Here is a 22044-nt window from a genome sequence, read left to right as displayed (position 1 = left end):
TAGAATACAACGTTTCATGTACGTTATGAAAACTCAAACGTTTCAGAACAGGGTTGGTCAATGGTAGTTTTGAAAAGGCATTGTCTGTGGCCTTCTGATAAAACATCATTCCATGCAAGAATATTGTGTTCTGGTTTTCAATTTTTCTGGAAGTTTCTTGTTTTTAATCCTAAGAGTTCAATAATATTATTGAACTCTTGATATGAACTTGGAAATAATGTTCGAATAAGTTCTTCAATAGACTGATCTAAGGTCACTGACGTTTACCAAGCAACCCAACGAACTCTTGACAAGGGTGCACCGACGTACATAAATTATTGGATCCTCAGACAGTTTTAAAAACTGAAAAAAGGTGTAAAAACTTGTTAAATGGTAATGATGCATAAACTAGAAAATGTAACTGGCTAAGAGTTCTCAAAGGAGAGTGATTTACACAATGCAGTATCTATTTAAATAAATCATTTTGTCCTGGCTTTTGATCTCGTTCGGAAAGTTCTGAGAGTATTTATTTTCTTTTTAGTATTATTTTATACTACCGTATTTTAAATATATATATATAATGAAGTGGCACAATTTTCTTTTTCTTACTTCTTTCGCACACTTTTAATAAGCAAATCTATGGAGAGGTCAGAAAGTTCTTATCCTCATAACGATAGAGATGAGCTATAGATCTGCAGTTTGATCCATAGATCTAGATACTAACCTCGTACTGCCTTACATTTCTCACATCTACCAATGAGTACACTTTGCATAAAAATCTGCGATTTGGAAGGAAATAGGCTTTCATTGCATTAATAACCTTCTCATAAGCAAACTGCCTACCCCTGCAAATGTTTCTTCATATTTAGGAAGAGGAAGTAATCGGACGAAACCAGGTCGGATGAATATAGAAGGTAGGGCAAAGGTGCAAAGCACATTAGTGCACAAAATTGAGTGTTTCTACTGGTCGGTATGACAGTGCATTACAGCAAACTCCGTCTCTTTACTTAGATAGCATCCCGTAACTTTTGCAATAGGTTCCTGTAATATGTTCCTGTCATTGTAGTCCCTTTTTGTACGTCATCAATCTTCACTGATGACGTACAAAAACGAACTACACTTTTGTAGGCTCAAAATACGGACAACATGACTTTGCTGGATGAAGGCTACATTAGCCTTTTCGAGGTGAGAGAAAGGTACGTTTCCATTGCCGTTTTACTAATTTCTTTGATTTCATGTCAAATAGAAATACTCAGCATTTATGCATAATAACTAATTTGTTTACAAAAGCATCCTTATTCTTGTGGTATAGACCCAAAATGCTTTATGCACATTGCACACGTAGCTGTTTCTGGCCAGGTGTCAACAATTAGGGAATTTTGCTCATATCAGAATGTCATATAATATGATGTGAACAGATCCCAACAAATGTGAACAGATCCCTAGTTAAATAATTAATAGTTACATATCTATCTTCAAACACTAGCTACTCAACTTTTGCCATCATGCTTGACTCAGGAGTTGAAGGACGACTTTCTCTGGGTCATATTTTAGACTGCAGGTCATCTTGTGTAGACTTGTGCGACCGCATTGAATTCTTTCTTACAGCGTTTCGCTGTGTTATAAAAGGGATAATTTCTCACCACACACACCTGCCATCTCCTCATGTATCGTTTGCATCGATTTTCTTTGAAGACTGGGGAATCTAATCACAAGTAAGTATTCGATTTGGTTCAACATGCTGCCCTGGCTAGTTTTCACGCCATAACATCAATTCAACACATTGTAAAGACATATTTGCATACATATTTGTGAGGTGCCAACCTACAAATTTTTATATTACTAGCCACATCTCTATGGTGGTGAGAGAAAGAATTTTATAGCCTACCCTCACACAAATTATTTTCTCTAAACAATCAACTAACCAAAGCTTTCTTGGAAAAAAAGCTGGATTATTACTTGTACTCTAAGCTACATCGTCTTAAACAGTAGTTTGAAAAATGTGCTAGAAAGCTTTTTATATTTCACGTTACATTAAATATTCAACTTATTGAAAAGTACCTTTCTCGCCAAGAGCTTTTTATATTTCACGTTACATTAAATATTCAACTTATTGAAAAGTACCTTTCTCGCCAAGAACAGTTCTCTCCACTTCAAGAGTTGGATAGTTACTAGAAGGGGTCGGCATATTTGGGTTTACTCCAAGCAATGGTTCTCCACGTGTCAGTTCTATGTATAGAGATTTCTACAACAAAAGAAAAGTAAGCATATATACATCTTGAAAACATACTAAATACTAGAAAATAATATAACAATGTGTTTCACCAATACCATTATTTTTTTTTTTAATTAATCAAACGAAACTCTTAAAACAAAAAATGAATCTCACTTATCAATCTGGAGACACAGATATTAAGAAGAAAATATATCTTCATACTTCAAACATAAAAATTACGAAAATAATAACATACATTGTATATAATGTTATATAAATGACATTTATGAAACTCATGATCTAAAATTCTGCAGTTCATTTTCAGAGATACTTTATCATTCTCAAGGATTTAGATTTCTGGGCTGTCGGCATCTATGACCATCTACCTCGTCACGTTTGAGGAATGACTTCCTCGGCGAGCACACTATCCGGGGAAAGGGAAGGAAGGAAGCGGACTGGGACCTGTAAGTTACCTTAGGTACAAGCCCAGTGTGAATGAGGAAATCCCAGGAAAACCTCATTCAGACTGGCTGGCCTGAAAAAGCGTTTTACACTTTTTCGACTGAGTGCCCTCATCGGGAATCGAACCCGGGACGTCTCTCACCGTAAGCGAGAGCGTTAGCAACTACGCTACGCGGGGCCACTCTATCATTCCCAACTCAAGGAGAAAATATGTACTTTTACAACCAATAATAGTTATTTTTATTATGGGTTGGAAATTTGCATATACGACATACATTCTGTTCTTAATGGAAAAATACAGTTGTTTAATTTCAATTTGAAATATAACCTCAAATTTACTCGATAAAATCAGTTCGACATCAAAATACGTAGTACGTTCGAGTAAAATAGGAATATAATTTAATTTGTGCTAAAGTACTAAAGTCAAATACATTTCACACCTTCATCGCAGTCATACTACAGAAATACATTATTTAAATAAATGTAAATAATGAAGTGATTCTTTTTCACACACAAATACTCGTATATTTAGTAGCAGATGCGTTTCTTTAGGAGTACCTTACGTCACATATCCTATGTTTTGTCCAAATTTTAAGTTTTTAGCTTAAGAGATTTAGGTTGGGCATTGATCAGTGAGTCAGTTAGAACCTCCTTTATATAGAGGTATAGGTTAGAGGTATAGCAGATGGTCAAATTATTGGCCTACCTATCTATATTATAAAAGTGAAATCGACATTTCTGTGAAGGGTGGCGAGAAAATTTACGGAATTTCCTGACTTCCCGATTTTCCAAAATATTTTCTGAAATATTCTCTCATATGTACGAGTAATTAGCCACACAGACTTTCCCATGTTCATCGAAGAACAAGACCAAGAAAACATGGCAACGATGATAGATCGTAATATATTCTGCCCCTACTCAACTAAAACAGTGAATAATATAAAAACAAATATAATGTATTTTAATATGAAATTACAGAACACTTACATAAAAGAAAATACAGCACAAAGCAAGAAATTAAATATCTTCCCTTAAACTTTAATCTGTAATGTTAGTGAAAGGAAAAGGTTACAGTGAGACATTCACCGAAAACGGGTGGAAGTATATATATATATAAAAAAAACTGACTGTTCTATGTTAACAATATCTTTCGAAGTATTATGTAATTCATTTCACTCCTTCAAATGCTACATTTCCACATCAATACCAAACATATCTTACGTTATTATAGTTTTCTTAGTTTCAAGTTCAATTAGAATGATGTTCTGTCTTCTGTTTCTTTTTGTTTCTTTTTACCTTCTTCTCATCGTTTATTTGTTGCTTCTGCAATACGAATAAGAGCATTTCGTCCCTAATGAATCATGGATTTCCTTACGGGTAGTTTCTCAAGACTACCAGAAAAGCAACTGTATCGTATCCAAGTCTGCGTGCTATTCAAATTTGTTCTTTTAAAAAATCTGCTACAAACTGCGCACTGACTGAAATATCCTCTTTCCAGATTTGTTTCATGAGAGAAAACAAGATAATTTTAACATTTCTTAATCACTGCACTCTGAATTATCCAAATTATTTACCCGTAAGTGATCTAAACGCTGTCCAACTCATAATTGTTTACAATTGGATTTGAGTAACTCTTTGAAATGCCTCACAATCAATCTGCCCTATCATCATCTAACCGATTATTTTTAACTAGTTTAGCTAAAACAAGACATCACGCGATTCACTCCAACATCAAGTCCTGCAGACGCATTAAAATCCAAATACGTAAGAGCTCTTGTCAATTTCTAATTTAAAGGTGACTTCTTCAAAGTTTAAGAACCAATTTCTGTAAACACTTTCTGTAATTTTGGCGAAAATCCAGTGTTCAAATCCGTTATGAGTTGGCATTATTTTCTTCATTTTCCACATTAATTCGTATACATGAACTAAAACAACTAAAAGCTTCTGGTAGACTGAGAGGAGCGTCAGCCCGAAATTCAGTAGAGAATGGTACTCTGTCTGAAGCAAGCGCTTTAAAAAAATGCAATTATAGAAATAAACATTTTATCTTCTTTCAATATACCTGAAACAAACTGACAGCTGATTTGACTCGAAGAGCTGGCTTTTTTTTTTTTTTTTTTTTTTTAAATCCTTCCTGACAATTTGAATATACAATACAAAATAGGGATAAATATCAATGGCTCGTGAGCAACACTACTATTTTCAAGCTAATGCACAAGAAAACTTCACTGGAAAATTTTCTGAGCCTCTATAGATGTACTCGACACAGCATGCTGGAACATCCTTAAACAAGGTATGCAGAACTGTTAGAAATTCAACGAGTCATCATTTTGTTGCGTTCATTGCAGCAATAAATGCTCCATATAAAGTAACTAACCCACAGCTTCCTATATCAATTATTGCAGTGTCATTTGGCGACGTCTTTATATTTGACTTGAAGGTATGCAGATATATAAAATTTACATTGGGGCCATCAATTACAATTTGAATCATCTTTTTTAAAGTTCAAGGTAAATGTGTCTCTTTGAAAGCAAACAATCAGAAGCTGCAGAGTTCTTTAGAAACATCGATGCACAAACAACGCGTGCACACTTGCCCTTACGGTACGGTAATCCACAATCCCACATTTGTCTCCTTCAACAACTGAACTAGTTTACTTCTAAAGTTTGGTGACAATAACTTACACACGAAAGTGTATGTTACTTTGTCACGTTGAAACAGCATTTTCCTGACAATCTCACTGTGTGGAAACATGAGTTCGACTGTGCTTCTGCTTTCGTTTTTTCTTTTTCTTTTTTTTTTTTTTTCCCTAAGAATCCTCGTAAACTACTTTATTTAATCCCCGAACTCGTATCTACTTGCATCGTAGAATTCATATTTGAATATGCAGCATCACCAGAAGCCGTAAGTTCTATAAGATGAGATATAAATAGGATGACAATCCAAGTCAAAAGATACTGGCTTGATTCCTTGATTCAAAAAGACATTAAATGCTCCTAATATTGAGACGGACACGGCCATCCTCATATGGCTTTTACTCTTCATGTGACTTGTTACCACTTGACGTCCAATGTTACTCAGCGGAGGGTATTAAGAAATGTAGCAAAAATAATTTGTCACCCGGTATTTCCCGAATCCATGATACAAAATTATCTAACAACCACGAATTGAATGTGGTCTTGGAGTACTTGGAAACCCACATGCTTGTTATTTGCTCAGGAACACTGGATACAACGAACACCAAACACTACAGCTACAACACCTCTTCACTTTCGATACTGTCTCTTCAACTTGAACCACCACGCTAGACCAGCAGAAAGATACAATAGATATAAATACATACAATGGGACTCTTGTATGTTGCTTGCTTGTAACAGAAATAAAGATTCATGATTTCTTTAATATTACCTCTTTCAAACCCGTGTAACATCTGAAACATGCTCGATCCCTTGGTACAGTTTCCTTCATTTAATATAGCACGTGATAATAAATAGTCATCAAGAACGAATCAGTTTGCTTCCGTATTTCTAATCCAAGGATTTTGGCGAAAAACAAGATATAAAATAGGAACATACGAACATAATGGAGATCCCATTCACGACTTTTTTCCCCATAGAGTAAAGATGTGAGGATGTCAACATTAAAACAGGAATTGCACACATTAAACTTCGTTACCTCCACAATATAGCGGAAATAAATGAATATTATATCTATTAATGAAGAGGAAAATATATATATACTAAGTCACCTTTTCACTCTTTGTGTGTTACAGAAGTCGCACCTATAGAGAATTCTGGAGTGTAAAAAAATTGGTTGTTTCCTCCTTTCAATAGTATATATGAAATCACAACCGTCATAAGATGCTCGGTACATGGACGCAGGATTGTCCAATCATAGCACAGGTCTGTGGCATAACCCACTTTGTCTGAGATGAGAGCACCGTGTCACTTTTTTACTCTTTGTGTGTTAAATGAATTACTATGTGTATTACTTTACCATAATTTGAATTGCAAATTCTACCCGATCCTTTTCCTTTTATTTTACTGCGAATGCTAAATAAAGAAATCCAGTCTTTGTTACGTATTTTTGGGGAGGAGTGCTAGCAGAATTGTCCCCATGGTACATTTTCTAATCTCCAGAATAGTTTTTGTGCCCCTCTCCTTAAAAGCTGTATTTCAGTTACAAAATATTTTTACACGTCTTGTCTGAAAGAAACTTGTTTTGTAATCCTCTGAACATTTCGCATTAGCGTTGAAAAAGCATACAAAAATTTTGCTCAGAGAGTGAATAAGAGAGAAAGTGAAATTGTATTTAAACTCATGTAGCATAAATATTGTTCACAACTTGGTACATCATTTTTAATATCAAAATAATTTTAAAAAGAAAACAAACAATATTTTCATTAAAACTTATGAGACGCATCATCATTAATGAAAATTATAAATGTACAACTATTGATGGATAATGATTAAATATGTATCTATAAATGTATATTAGTAATTAATAAATATTGCACTATAAGCACGAAGTGGAAAGTACACTTTGGTAATTATAGACATATCTCATATTTTAAGATATGTCCAATTAAATTAGTCCGACTATTCACTAGATATTTATAAGGGCCTGGTTCGATATTTTAAGTTAATCTTCTAAATAACTCAACGCGTTTTATCACTTTCTTAATTGGCTTTTAATATTTGACCATGGCAAGTATATATAATTAACTTTTCTGCACATATAATAAAATATATATAGACCTTCATACACACTTATCTACTCGTTAAGATGTCTACGTATATGTACAATTATTTATATCGTTGCTATAGTAACAACAACTCATATTTTAGCTACCGATTACAAAATAATAATCTCAAAATCTCTATATGTCTTTTTTTTTTCATTATACATTATATTGCTCACATAATTCGCCTCTGATCCCCCTTTCTGTAAAATAGGCACAGATTGCCAATGATACATACAACGTTATCGTTGTAGATGTCGCCTCGAACGGGACTTCCATAATAGTTTTACTATGAAGGAAAGAACCCTGGGTTAGATATCACGCCAACATTTATCTTTTGAATAGCCCTCACATATATATAATATTAACTTTAATACACATACATAATTAACTTTTCCATTTATATATAATATACTATAACATAACATAGTTTTATATTTTTGTCAATATATCTCGACATTAATAACGACGAATTATAATTATCATAATTAAGGCTATTCAAGAATTAGTCCTAACTAATAGTTTCTTTATAGGATACAAAATCAACTATTCCTTCATATGCAAACAACACTCTTTACAAAGATCTTCATAAGATTAGGTATTGATAGGATCAGTCAACAAAGCTGGAACATATAAACGCATTGATGGTTATCATTTAATACATTAATAAACTTTGAAAAATTAAGAGATTCGATATTCATTATTCTTACTCATTCCATATAATAAGGTGCATCTATTTAATATATCTGTCATTACTTTCTTAAGTTTACATTAAAATTACGATCTTTTATTTTTAAATATTCATAATATTCAAATAAGTGATTATGAGATAACTTTGCAAAAGACATGAAACACAAATTATCATTTCTTCAATTAGTGCTATAAAAGGAAATTGCAACAAAACTATAAGGAACAAATCAATAATATTTTCAATTAACTGCCATAAATTAACTTCGTCAATATTCCGTAAATTAATGAGTTTTACCCATAATCAAAATATTTCATAATTACATATGTTTTTAACATACATTTTAATAATAAATCGACTGAAGAACATATCAACCATAGACGTAAGCAAAGGTCAATTTAATACAAATCCATCGGACGCCTTTTTGTCAGTTCAAGTTATACGTTCGAAGGGTTCATTTAAGGAACATTGTATAGCACAATCTTGTGTACGTGCTTGTCTTTCATAGGATGATACCATATTTTGACTCCTATTTACAGAAATCCTGCCATCTGCAAATTGATTTTGTGAAGATCTGCGGTAGCTATTACTCCTACGGAAATTCCTGTTGTTATTTCTAAAATCCCTAGCTCCATTTCTATAATTGGGTTGTGTTTGATTTCCGATACCATTATAGCTACTCATTCTAGTATTGGAATTACGTACATTAATATCATTTTCAGGTTGTATATCTACATTACGAACAGATGCATATTGTGTCTGATTACGTGCATAATTACCCTGACCTCTATCCTGCATCTTATTGTTATTCTGAATTGCAGATTGACTCTCATAACTTTGAATGAGCATAATTAAATGATTGAAATTAATGCACTGAGCCGACATTAACAACTGTTGTAGTCTAAATGGCAATAAGATCCTAATTAAAGCTATAATTCGGGATTCCGGATGATTCGGATTTAATGATCTTAGCTCATGATATGTTGATACTACAAATTCAGTAATACTACGGTGTAACTTTGGATTGTAGTGGTTCGTTCGTAAAACAGCATCTCTATTTGCTACCATAAAATCGTTTTCATAATTCGACAAAAGAGCATTCTTAAAATCTGAATACGAATGAAGACTACCTCTAATAGCCTTAAACCATGTTAGGCAAGGTGGCAACAAGATATGCGGTAATATTTTTAAGAATTGAGACTCATTTACACCGATGAGCTCACATTCATCCTGGAATTTTTCGAGAAATGCCCTAGCGGGTATATCTCCTGGCACGCCACTAAACTTTGTGAGCGACTTTACTTCGCTAAACCGCAACTGATTACCTGTAGATGTCTTCATACCTCTACTGGAGATGCGTCTGCGTTTGGATGTTTGCCTCTCTCGTTCTTCTCTGCCACTACTCTCTCCATCACTCGATGATCCAGCAAATTCCAATGTTGCTCTTGGAGGATGATCAGGTACCCAACCTGTGGTTATAGGATGACTCGTGCCTTCTGTATCCTGAAATGAAGTTCCGGGAATGCATCTTTCTTTGATGAAATTAACTTCATCTTGTAGTACTTCGATGTGGTTTTCATGTGCGTTAATTGTCGATTTTAAAACATCCATAGATTCTCGAATTTCTGTGCTTCGCTGTACAACTTTTTCTATTTTCTCTTCGTATTTCTCGAATTTTTGCACCACATGTAAATTCATTTGATCTAACTGATGTTGCACATGCTCCCATCTATCTTCATTACGTTGATTCAATTTTACTATTTTTTCATCAAAGTCGTTGGCTAGTTGCGTTAATTTCTGGTCCAATTTTTCATTCACATGCATTTGCTGGTCCAATTTTTCATTCACATGTTGTATTTGCTGGTCCAATTTTTCGTTCACATGTTGCATTTGCTGGTCCAATTTTTCATTCACATGGATTTGCTGGTCCAATTTTTCATTCACATGTTGCATTTGCTCCGATTGGTTTTTCATCTGCTAGAACTGATTTTTTATCTGTTGAGCCAAATATTTTAGAATGTCTGCCAAATTGTCCCTCGGAGTCAATTCAAGATTCATACTTTGTCCTTTAACCAAATTATTACTTTCCGTGGCCATATTTCGTTTAATTACTTTTCCACTTCGCAAAATTGTGATATTAAGATCGCGTTGAAATGCCGTTTTTACTAGACCTTCGAAACGACACTTTATATAACTCCCGTGGTGAGGCACCAATTTTTATAAGGGCCTGGTTCGATATTTTAAGTTAATCTTCTAAATAACTCAACGCGTTTTATCACTTTCTTAATTGGCTTTTAATATTTGACCATGATAAGTATATATAATTAACTTTTCTGCACATATAATAAAATATATATAGACCTTCATACACACTTATCTACTCGTTAAGATGTCTACGTATATGTACAATTATTTATATCGTTGCTATAGTAACAGCAACTCGTATTTTAGCTACAAATTACAAAATAATAATCTCGAAATCTCTATATGTCTTTCTTTTTCATTATACATTACATTGCTCACATAATTCGCCTCTGATCCCCCTTTCTGTAAAATAGGCACAGATTGCCAATGATACATACAACGTTATCGTTGTATATTAACCCAATCCATACGCTGACGTCCAACTTTACCAGTAGTTTTTGTAAACTCATAAACACTTCCGAAATAAACCTTTTCGCAAATTAAAACACAGCAATGAAAACATAAAAGCTAAAATATAAGTAATCGTATTTCAAAACCCATTCGTTTGCTTAATTACCCACCATCATTTAATGCAGAAAAAGGAACTCCAATAAAATCAAAATTAGTGGGAACGAAAATGGAAAAAAGTTGGAATTTATGCGTGCATCGAAAATGAAGTTACCATTGATCCAACTGCACTTTATGGATAATTCTCCAAGATGATATTCCACTGCACAAGCGAAAGCAACATATAATACGCACAACTACAGAACGTAAGTTTGTTACACATCATTAGTGGGAAAGACAGATAAATTTCTAATTTTAAAGTTGGCAATTATCGCTAAAAAAAATAATAAATAAATAAAAAACTACGTGAATATGATGTATTTATTGGATAGTTTCTACAAAAAGGAACAAGTACATAAACTTACAAATAACTCAGTATATAAATATATATATATATAAATTTTCACCTTTGCACTTGGAAAGATTTTAAAATTAACCTTTACAGACCATATAACGACAATAAAAACCGTCCGGTGGTCGGTACGTTACATTGGAATAACAAAGCTTGCCCCTATTCAACCTTACAATGTCAACTATTCATACAAGAAACGGGAAAAACGTTAAAAATTAAAATTTCTTTCGATTTTTATTTTCTTTTGATAAGTTTTTCCTATTGATTTTTATTTATTTATTTGCTTTTATTTTTGAGGTTTGATAACGAAATTCACGGTTTTCATGGTTGAGTGGGCACCTTGTTTTCGGAATTTTTTTTGAAAAATTCTCTCTGTTACTTCTCTCTTGTGCATTGAACTGAAATACGTAGAACATCGTCTTCTAGGTTGGACCGTTGGTACTTGAATGAGATAATATATATATATATATATTCTACTTCAATTAGAACTTGAGTTATAGTAGCTATAGTTGCAGCCAGAATTTTTTTAATACTTGTCTGGCGGTCATTTTTCAATATGGTGTGCAAACACGTCACCGGATATTTTGGGACTACTAGCAGTGGTCGAAGTGAGACGGTATGTGGTGGTATCCCATAACGCCTCTGGTTTTTCTGATGAAGCCATACCGCCTCTTGTTTTTTAGTGACTAAGACATACCATCACTGGAGAGTAGATGCTAAATACCTTTAATAAATCCATTTTTATTCATAGTAATTGACGAATAGTTTCGCACGTAAAAAGATTTTATTTCTTATGTAGAAATAATTCCCAAGTTTACAACACGGACATTTCTGTTATCCTTTTCCTAACTTTTGTTTTTAAAAATGAGGTGTCTTCAAAGTCTCTCCACGTCCCCTCCCCGTAACTACAGAGAAGCTCTCTAATGGTTTTCAGTCATTATGTAAATAAAAATGCAATCTTTTAGGCAACATACCCTCACTGTATTTCAACATTTAGATAGCTGGTATGTCGAGTCGAGATCATAATAAAACATACCACCTCTGCTCTTTCTCCACTTCGAACACTGACTACTAGTATGTTGTTATGTATACCTTGCCGAAGGTGTGTGCCTGATTTCAGCTTACTATGATTTTTTGGGGAGGTTTATCACTTTTAGACTTCCAAACTATGCTACACGTAAGTGTTGAAAGTCTTATAAAACGAGTTTGTCCGCCCGTCTGTTGAAAGCTATCAAACCAACATTGGTAAGAGATACCAAAATACGGCTTTTAGCAATCGATTCAGCGCCTCCAGGAATAGATTCTATCTGCTCTGTTAAGCCTCTATTCAAACCGGAAGTGGTCACCATGAGTAATTTTCAGTTTCAACGTTTATCGCCATAGAACGAAAACGATAACAGACAGCACGAAGCAACGGTTTCTCACAAACGATTCAGCAACTCAAGGCACCATATGAATATCCAAAACATTCTAAGAAAACCAGATGTGGTTCAAATTTACTATTAGTTCCGGTTACAACATTGATTTCTATAGAACAAAAACTGCAGCGTTCCAAGAATAGATTCCATGTGCTCTGTTGACCTTCTATTCAAACTGGAAGTTGTTAAATTTAGCCACTTCCAGTTTTAATACTGATTTCTGTGGAGCAAAAACGTAAATACTATCAAGATCGTTTCTTTTGCAATCGATTCGGCGTCCCAAGAATTGGTTTCATCTCCTTTGTTAAAGCTCTATTCAGACCAGAAGTGATTAAAATTAGCCATTTCCGGTTTCAACGTTTATCGCAATAGAAGAAACCAGTAAGGGATAACGAGTAACGGCATTTTGCTATGGATTCTGCGTTTAAGAAATAGGTTCTATCTTTGACCTTATTACTTTATTGCAACCAGTACTCTGAATTCGCATAATTTGGAAGTCTTAGTTTCAGAATGTGAAACAACACTCACTTGTTTTTTGTCTAATTTAACTGGATTCCACCTTAAACTGTAGGCCATATCTCATTCAGCTTTAGCTCTCTTTCAACAAGCAAACATAGCAACAACAAAACAACTAAGTAAACGTAACTGAAAAGAAAATCCTATATAATACTGAAATTGCACTTTCCAACAGAAAGTACTTAAAAAAAACTTTCACAATAATATTTTGCTTAGCTATCTAACTTGCAATCACAATGCATTAAGTACACTTGCACAAGAACTAAGTACAGTGCAGAAAATAAAACTTAAAAGCATAATAATAGTGGTGAAAATTAAAATAAACACACTATATATGCAGAAAGACGATAAACAGTGAATTTTAAACCAGGTACATAAATACTTACGAGTTCATTAATTGATTTTACCCTTAAAGGCAACATACAAAATTCCCAGTTACACTCAGCTCTGGAATAAAAAATACCACTTTCAACTTACATGTTGCACAAAATACATGAAAGGTGGATAAAAATATAGTTGCTAATTACATTTTTCATAGCTCCTTTAATTTAGTACACTTCCAGATATATATACATATTTTTATTTCTTTTGTCAGATGTACAGATTTGTCAAGTAAATCATTACTTTAAAATGTAGAGATATATCTAATATCACTACTTTCCCAAAGCAGGGTATTCATTTCTAGTATCCCTGACGACTTCATTGAGTCTGTAATTCATTTCAAATAAGCTGATAGGCAATCAAAACAAACTGCCCTTCTCCTCATTCCTTTGCCACCGCAGAAGGGAAAAACAAATCGCTAATTTTAACAGGGAGGGGAAACTTTCTTAAGATCTTATCGTGTAAAATCTAACTCTTGTCCCAATTTGTATCTGATGTTGAAAAGGCATTGCTGCTCCTTTTAGCCAGTATCAAATCATGCTAGCAACAATTATAGTTTTAAAGTTTTGTCTTTCAAAGAAGTGTTGATTTATTTATATACTAAAGATTTATTTTTAGTTGTCTTTTTTAAACTGAATTTCTAGAAATAAGAACTCATTCGTTATGATGTTAATTCCTAAGATTCTTTCTAAGTTTCTAAGAATCTAAGAGTCGGAAGAGGTTACAAATCAAACCAATTCTCTAGAAATTCTACTTTTTTTTTTTTTCTTTTTAATGTAAGAACATCTGTTTACAAGAGGGCCGGATGAGATAGTGTTGCTTTTTTATCATTTCAAGTTTCGCCGTTCTCATGCTACAGCTCTAATATATTTCCCTTACAGGCTGTATCTGCTCTTGCAATACATATAATTATGAAATTATTGTGTAAATACAGTAAGTACCCATTCAATTCCTGTCATCGTTTGCAATTGTAACATCATTTCACAACCCACACTGCCAAGAAAACGTCAATTTAATTTAAATTTATTATTATACTAAAAGATGTGCTACTTCTCTCACTCATACAGATAATAGCAATAAAGTGTTTTAAAAATGTAGCGCTATTCTGAAAATATAACTAATTCTTCAGATATATTTACGTAATTCTATATTTGTGGAAGTTCATAGTGGAAAGAGGAACATTAAAATTCACGTTTATCAGGTCACGTGCGTGAGCGTGGTAGGGTGAAAACTTGTTTTGATTTCCTATCAGCTTACCTGGAATGAACTCTAGTGACATTTCCCTTCAGTATTTCTGTTCGGCAGAAAGTGTCACAGTCACTAGTACTAGACTTTGATTTTATAATTAGATACGTTTCTGTCCTTGAGTTTGTTTATAGCGAGAATTAAAGTGTCAAAGGTTTTGATGTGTGGTTTGCAAAAGGCATATTTTGCAAGAGTGTAACTGAATACGTACCGAAGAAACGGCGTACATCACTGCAGTGAACGAAGTTACAAGAGTCATACAGAAAGCAATAAGCAAGTTTTTTCATGATCCAAGTTCTGGTTTTATTTAAGAAAAACAGACTATATCTTAATCAACCGACTTTACTTTTGAACAGAGCTCCTCCGTGGCTAAGCGGTTAGCGTACGCGCCTTTGGCGTGGGAGGCCCGGGTTCGATTCCCGGCGGGAGCTCATGTGGTTCGGATTCCACGTTAATCAGTAGGTCCACGTCTCATATAGCCTCGCTGCTGAACGGGACGTTAAACTCAAAATCAACTCATTTACTTTTGAACAGTCTCCACTTATTTGCACACCACTTCTTCCACCTTTTAGGAAGCTTGGAAATACTATCTCGGTAAGAACTTGCTCCAGCTGCTCGCAGACACTGCCATATACTGACACACCGCTCTTTGTATGTCCTCCGTCATCTGGTAGGGATGATCTGGTAACTGACCCTTAACAAAACCGAAAACATGATAGTCGAGAGTGTGCAATACCGGTACTAGGGATACTGAAGCAGATTGTCCTACCCTATTTACACAATTTATCCCTGGTCAACTGAAAAGAGTGCGAATAGGAATTATCACGTTGAATAATTATTTCCTTTCCAGCAACCCAGAATAGAGCTTGAGAAGGTTTGTACGCAAAATAGAGTATTTATAGTTTCCCCAGGTTCAAGAAAATCAATCAGAATGCATCCCAGAAGACAATAACCATAACTCTGCAATCAAGACAGCGTTTTTTCCTTTCCTTTTTGCAGGCGACATGGAGTAGTACTATTCTATGTTCTGCCGCTGTTTCCGGTTCATAATGATAGAACTTAGCTTTCACAACCGATCACAATACTCAATTAATTAAAAGAAAGAACAAATAAAAACTTCCTTTGATTCCTCTAAAGAAGTTTCTGGCAATAGTTTTTCGGTGCACTTCGTATGTTCAGATGATAATAACCATGGGACGCAGCAATATCAAAATTTTTGGATAGTTCAAGCTCGCAATCATTTTCTGTGCTGTATAGTAAAGTCTTGTTGCAATTATGTCCATAATGACCCTGTCTATATTAATGATGTTAATTCTTTCCATGTTTCATTGTGTAAAGATCACTCATAGGTAACCACTCCGACGCTAGTCTTTAATGTCTATGTTCCTATCTTTTAAAATATTTTCTCACTTTCTAACACTGCAAGATTCTATCAACACACCTTCATATGCACGTTAAATCTTACTATAAATTTCAGCAGCAGGAATTCCTTACTCACGAATGTCTGCATTCACGCAATCGCAGTTAGTGACGTCATACTACATTGACGACCTCAGTGAAGTCTGTTGAATTTGAAAATGCACTTGGCGTATATCGATGGATTATCTTTTTGAAAAAATGTTGCTAATTACTTTAAACATGCTCCTCCTACAATGATGGAATATATTCAAAGTACTTCTAATACAGTTTTCAGCTCAGAAAGATTATCCCCCCTCCCTTAAAAAAAAGATCTAAATAGAAATGGATATACGCTGTAACTTATCGTTACAGTGATTAGAAAAAAAAAATCTTTTCATACCCCCCACTCTTTCCTTTTTACCGTATAGATTTTTTTTTTTTTGTGCTTTCTTAAGCATCAGCGCTTTACCAAGAAAACAGAAATTTCAGTTAATAATTAATCGTAAAAGATTTGTAGCATCAAATTTTCTTTCTTTGGGACCATAATAGTACAGATTATTATTTACAGAATCCTTTATATTTATTGAATAAATATAGGTTAAATAATTACTAGCAAATGCTAGCGGATATTTTTTTCCTTCGTAACATCTGCCACAGGTGGATAGAAGAAATGTCATTGGCTAGATTTTAGCTTCCAGATTTCTAGAAGCTGGGAGGAAGAGTTGTAGAAGCGCCTTTCTTCATATACCATGATGGAATCAACAAGCACTTTTTTGGCTATCAAAATTTTTCAGTTTTAAAAGGTTTCCGGCATTGAATTTGCGTCAGATGAGTGACTAGGTCTTCAAACTGTAAGTACAACAGATATGTTCGAATAATCAAAATTCACAGATAGACAGACATAGTGTTTTGCGATCGTAAAATTCAGACTTCGTTGAGTGAATAAGGACAGCCATATTTGGAAATTATTGAACATGTCTAATCGTTGAACTATAAAATTCTTCTTATTTACCTTTACTCTCGCTCACGTTTCATTTATGTATAACTGAAAGCAAACATAATTATTATTTTTTTTTTATGTGAATCAAGTTCAAAATGGTACGAAGTATTGTTTATGTGAAAATTGAACACGTAGCCATGCGGGGCTAAAGAGGGTGTTGAGTGCCAAACAGGGTGTAATGTAGCTAGCTAAGTTTTCATTTCCTCCTTAGGAACCTTCAGTTCCTAGGTGAGTGTTGTGTTGTTGTTTCCTTAACATCAGAACATTATGAAATAGTAGGACCTTAATCTACACTCTCTCTCCCCATTTTCTAAATTTTTTTTGTTATTTATTCAAAACAATTCAAAGAGGGTTTCGTCATATAATATTTTTTTAACAATAGCAAGAATCTTAATCCCACCATCCATCAGAGATTCATAATTATTTGGATAATGATATTTTTATGTGTAGTGTATAAGTTTGTAGTGTATATTTATTATTGCTTTGGTTGGGATACACACTAGTGATTATAATGGACTCATAGTTTGTTTCTATATGATTAGCCCGTTGACGTGGTCACTTCTGTATTAACATTTTAGTGCCGGGTTATTCTCGTGTTAGTAACCACTCTGAATTCGTATTTCCATATATATATATTTAGTCTGGTTCGTACTGTGAGTTCTCATGCGTGTTTCTTCGCTGTGCTATGTTTCTTTGTCTCGTGGGGATGGTGATAGATTGCATCATGGATAATTTAGTGATGGCGAAGGGATGTGAACCACTGTAATTTAGTGAGGAAATCCAGGTGTTCGAAAATTTTGATAACGAGTCGTTGTGTGTATATTGAACATTCATTTTCCTTGGACAAAGTGGTATTCGAGAGTGCTTAACGTGTCATTAAAAATTTTATCTGTTATTACGTAAATTTTAACTTTCAATAGTTAACTATTGCAGTAATTAAATCGCTTCGTTGTGCTTGGATAGTTTAGGATCCGTTCGTAGTTGTAGATGTGGCGCTAGCAGCGTCGTATTCAAAGCTGATTGTTGATATACAGAGCAAATTAATAGATAGTAAATACAAGGATATTCAACAGAAGTTATTGATAGAAATGGCAGAATATTTTACCGAATAGTGTGCGTATCGGTTAGTTTTCGCAGTAAATCCGTAATGCTTTGTTTATTGGAAGGTAAGCCTGAAATTTAATTAGCAATTTTCGAAATAGTATGGTAAGATGTGAAGAGCTGAAAGTAGTAGGAATGATACATAATATTAGTTTAGATGAATGGAACGGGAGTTTTCGTGGAGTATATGTATATATATACCGGGTGAGGCATTTAAAACTGTTTTTTTGAATATCTGGAAAACTACAAATCGGATTTTGAAAAAGTTGTAATAAAAGTTGTTCGTCTCGAAGGGGGACATCCAATGATACCACACTCGATCCCCTGCCCCCACCCCCCGGGGGCGGGAGGGGGGCAACTTTGAAATCTTGAATAGAAACCCCCATTTTTTATTCCATATTCTAATTCCCCGTTAAAAAATACGTAACTTTTGTATTGAACATTTTTTTCGTTGCGTGATAGATGGCGCTGTAATCGACAAAAATCAAAATGGCTCACAAACATTTGAAAAATGAGGCATTTAAAACTGTTTTTTTGAATATCTGGAAAACTTCAAATCGGATTTTAAAAAAGTTGTAATAAAAGTTGTTCGTCTCGAAGGGGGACATCCAATGATACCACACTCGATCCCCTGCCCCCACCCCCCGGGGGCGGGAGGGGGCAACTTTGAAATCTTGAATAGAAACCCCCATTTTTTATTCCATATTCTGTTCCCCGTTAAAAAATACGTAACTTTTGTATTGAACATTTTTTTTCGTTGCGTGATAGATGGCGCTGTAATCGACAAAAATCAAAATGGCTCACAAAATTTGAAAACGAGACAACAATAGAGGCATTTAAAACTGTTTTTTTGAATATCTGGAAAACTACAAATCGGATTTTAAAAAAGTTGTAATAAAAGTTGTTCGCCTCAAAGGCGGACATCCAATGATACCACACTCGACCCCCTGCCCCCACCCCTGGGGCGGGAAGGGGGCAACTTTGAAATCTTAAATAGGAATCCCCATTTTTTATTGCATATTCTGATTCTATGTGAGAAAATACGTAACTTTTGTATTGAACATTTTTTCGTTGCGTGATAGATGGCGCTGTAATCGACAAAAATCAAAATGGCTTACAAACATTTGAAAAATGAGGCATTTAAAACTGTTTTTTTGAATATCTGGAAAGCTAAAAATCGGATTTAAAAAAACGTAAAAAAATTCACTCATCTCGAAGGGGAACATTCAACAATATCACACTCGACCCCTGGCCAACCTCCCGGGGGCGGGAGGGGTCAACTTTGAAATATTATACGAGAACCTCCATTTTTTAATAAAGGTTTGGATTCTCTGGGAAGAAATACGTAACTTTTGTATTGAACATTTTTTTTCGTTTCGTGATAGGTGGCGCTGTAATCGACGAAAATTTGTTACGAACAATTGAAAAATATCCAAGAAATACGCATCAGATTAAGAAAATTAAAGTAGATAGTTTTTATATCTTTGTAAATGCTATCAAATGACACCATAGTTGACTACCGTAACGCTATCTCAGTTATTCTGAAAGGTGGTTATTCTAAAATCTTTAATGAGAAACTGTAATGTTTTAAGCAAAACACTTGATTCTCCAGAACATAATTCATTACTTTGCCCAAATTTTTGGTGTAATTTCTGTTACCGATGTAGGTGAAATTTACTTCAATTGGACTACGTGGACGTAGTATCTATTAGTTGGTTGCCTTTGGTTTGCTGATTCAATGTGGGTCCCCTTGCCTCTCACTAAGGAGGTGCTTGTTTCAGGTAAGCCCCTTGAGTCTCATCATCGAGGTGTTTGTTTTAGTTGAGCCTCTTGCATCCTACCATTCGGGTGTTTGTTTTGGGGTTGTCTCTTTGCTCTCACACATCTTCATTGTTTACTGAACAAACGAACAAACGTTCGAAATGGTCCCCCTTTTCTGCAATAGACTACACATTGCAAGTAGGGATAGGCACGAGTCGAGCTTAAACTCGACTCGAGTTGAATTCGAGTCGAGTCAAAGGTAATTTTCTCGAGTCGAGTTCCAAGCCGAGTCACTGTTTTGAGCTCGAATTTCGAGTCGAGTCGAGTTTGATAAATGGCTCGCACATTCAGCTCTTTTTAACTCGTTTTTAAATTATGCCCTGTTTAGACTGGAAAGCGAAAGCCATGAGAAATGTAAGCAGTAATGTCGAATACTTTTAATATTTCTCACGACAGAGGTACATCTGGTGGGGGTACGTTTAGTATATGTCATCTCGTCTCGAAAACGAGACAACAATAGATTTTATAACGAGACAGCTTCAAATTTCGTGAGCACCAATATAAGTATATACTGTAGTTCTTACCGTCTAGGCACGATCGACTTTTTGAGCCCCAGAAGAAGCCCAATCCGTGCAGTGATGTCAATAGGCTCGGCTGGTTCAACTGAGCGAACAGTTCAAGCCGGCTCGGTTGGGGTGGAAAGCCATCGGCTCGGTTCAATTGAGCCGGCTTGGTTGGGACGAGCCAGCGACTCGGCACAATTGAACCTATGGCTCGAGCCGGTTCCATTCGGATCAGCCACCAACTCGACTCATGTGAGCCATCGGCTCGAGCCAGCTCCATTAAAAGCAGCCCATCGACTCGGTTCGACTCAGCTTAACTGAGCCTATGGCTGAGCCGGCTCGCTTGGGTGAGCTGTTGGCTCACTTTTCTGTTTGGCTTGATAGTGAATAAGCTGTGAGCCGACCGCTTGAGCCGATGACAGCCCTAAACCCGGACCAAGCAGTTTTGAACATGTTTGACCGACGCCCTATAACTTTTATCAATTTTTGGCTTGCTCCTCCGGAACTCAAACCCAGAACCTCATGACCGATGTCCTTGCCTCCTAAAGACTTGTCGACTACGCAGATAGACAGTCAACTAGTTTTTAGTATTCAGATACAAACCGCCTATCTTTCGTATAATAATAATAATAATAATAATAATAATAATAATAATAATAATAATAATAATAATAATAATAATCATAATCATAATAAGTTGTAGTAGTGGTAGTATATTACTAGTAATATCATTGATAATTATATTATCTACGTAGGATATTTGAAAAGAGTATTTGGAACTACACACAGGATTTAGCTCGAATTGGCTCGACTCGACTCGAAACTTAACCCGAATTCGAGTAGAATTTCGAGTAGAGTTGGAGGAAGTTTTTCGAGTCGAGTCGAGTCGAGTCGAGTTTCAAAGAAAACTTGCTCGAACTCGCTCGTGCCCATCCCTAATTGCAAGTGTTACACCTACAGGAAATCTAACCATGGACTGCTACGCGTGATAGCAGTTCTTGCTTCGTAGACGGTAGTTTGAATAATGCAAAATGTATCGCAAAAAATAGTCACAATTTCGAACATTTTCTTATCACTTGTCAGCGGTGTTTACTCATTTTGATTGTTGTCTATTAGAGCGCCATCTATTAGACAGCGCCAAGAAAGACAATGTTACATAACGTACTCACAAAGTACGTTTACATGTCATTCAGGGTTATGTCGTTGTTTGTATTGGTGAGAATAACTTGTAGTTTCAAGGATTAGTTTCTTGATGTAATTCTATTGAGTGGAGTTCGATTGTGGATTTCACTTTTAATGGGATGTTAACTGAAAGAAAAGAATATGGGCATCAAGACAACAGTCCGTATCGTATGATGAAGTTGGACGTTGCTATGTAGTTAGAGTCTGTGATCAATAATGATGAAAATAGTTGTTCATTAGTTACAGAAAAATTCTTATCATGGATCAATTGAAGATATCAGTAACATTAGG

The 22044-nt window shown here is 34.9% G+C and overlaps 1 protein-coding gene across 4 annotated transcripts in view; it reads right to left on the bottom strand.

Annotated features, from left to right (window-relative positions):
* LOC145680868 (TBC1 domain family member 19) overlaps positions 1 to 22044 on the bottom strand; it is a 193091-nt gene that overhangs the window by 111868 nt on the left and 59179 nt on the right. For all 4 annotated transcript variants that reach the window (XM_081752006.1, XM_081752007.1, XM_081752004.1 and 1 more), the window contains exons 6-7: positions 13509 to 13569; positions 2104 to 2224 (exon numbers count right to left, since the gene is read on the bottom strand). In XM_081752006.1, coding sequence (XP_081608132.1) covers positions 2104 to 2224; positions 13509 to 13569 — 182 coding nt within the window. The remainder of the gene's footprint in view (positions 1 to 2103; positions 2225 to 13508; positions 13570 to 22044) is intronic.

Source organism: Thermobia domestica, chromosome 3 (genome assembly GCF_964235325.1).
Source record: "Thermobia domestica chromosome 3, izTheDome1.hap1.1, whole genome shotgun sequence".
NCBI lineage: Eukaryota > Metazoa > Arthropoda > Insecta > Zygentoma > Lepismatidae > Thermobia > Thermobia domestica.
The sequence above is the reverse complement of the archived record's forward strand: the minus strand, read 5'-3'. Positions and strand labels throughout refer to the sequence as shown.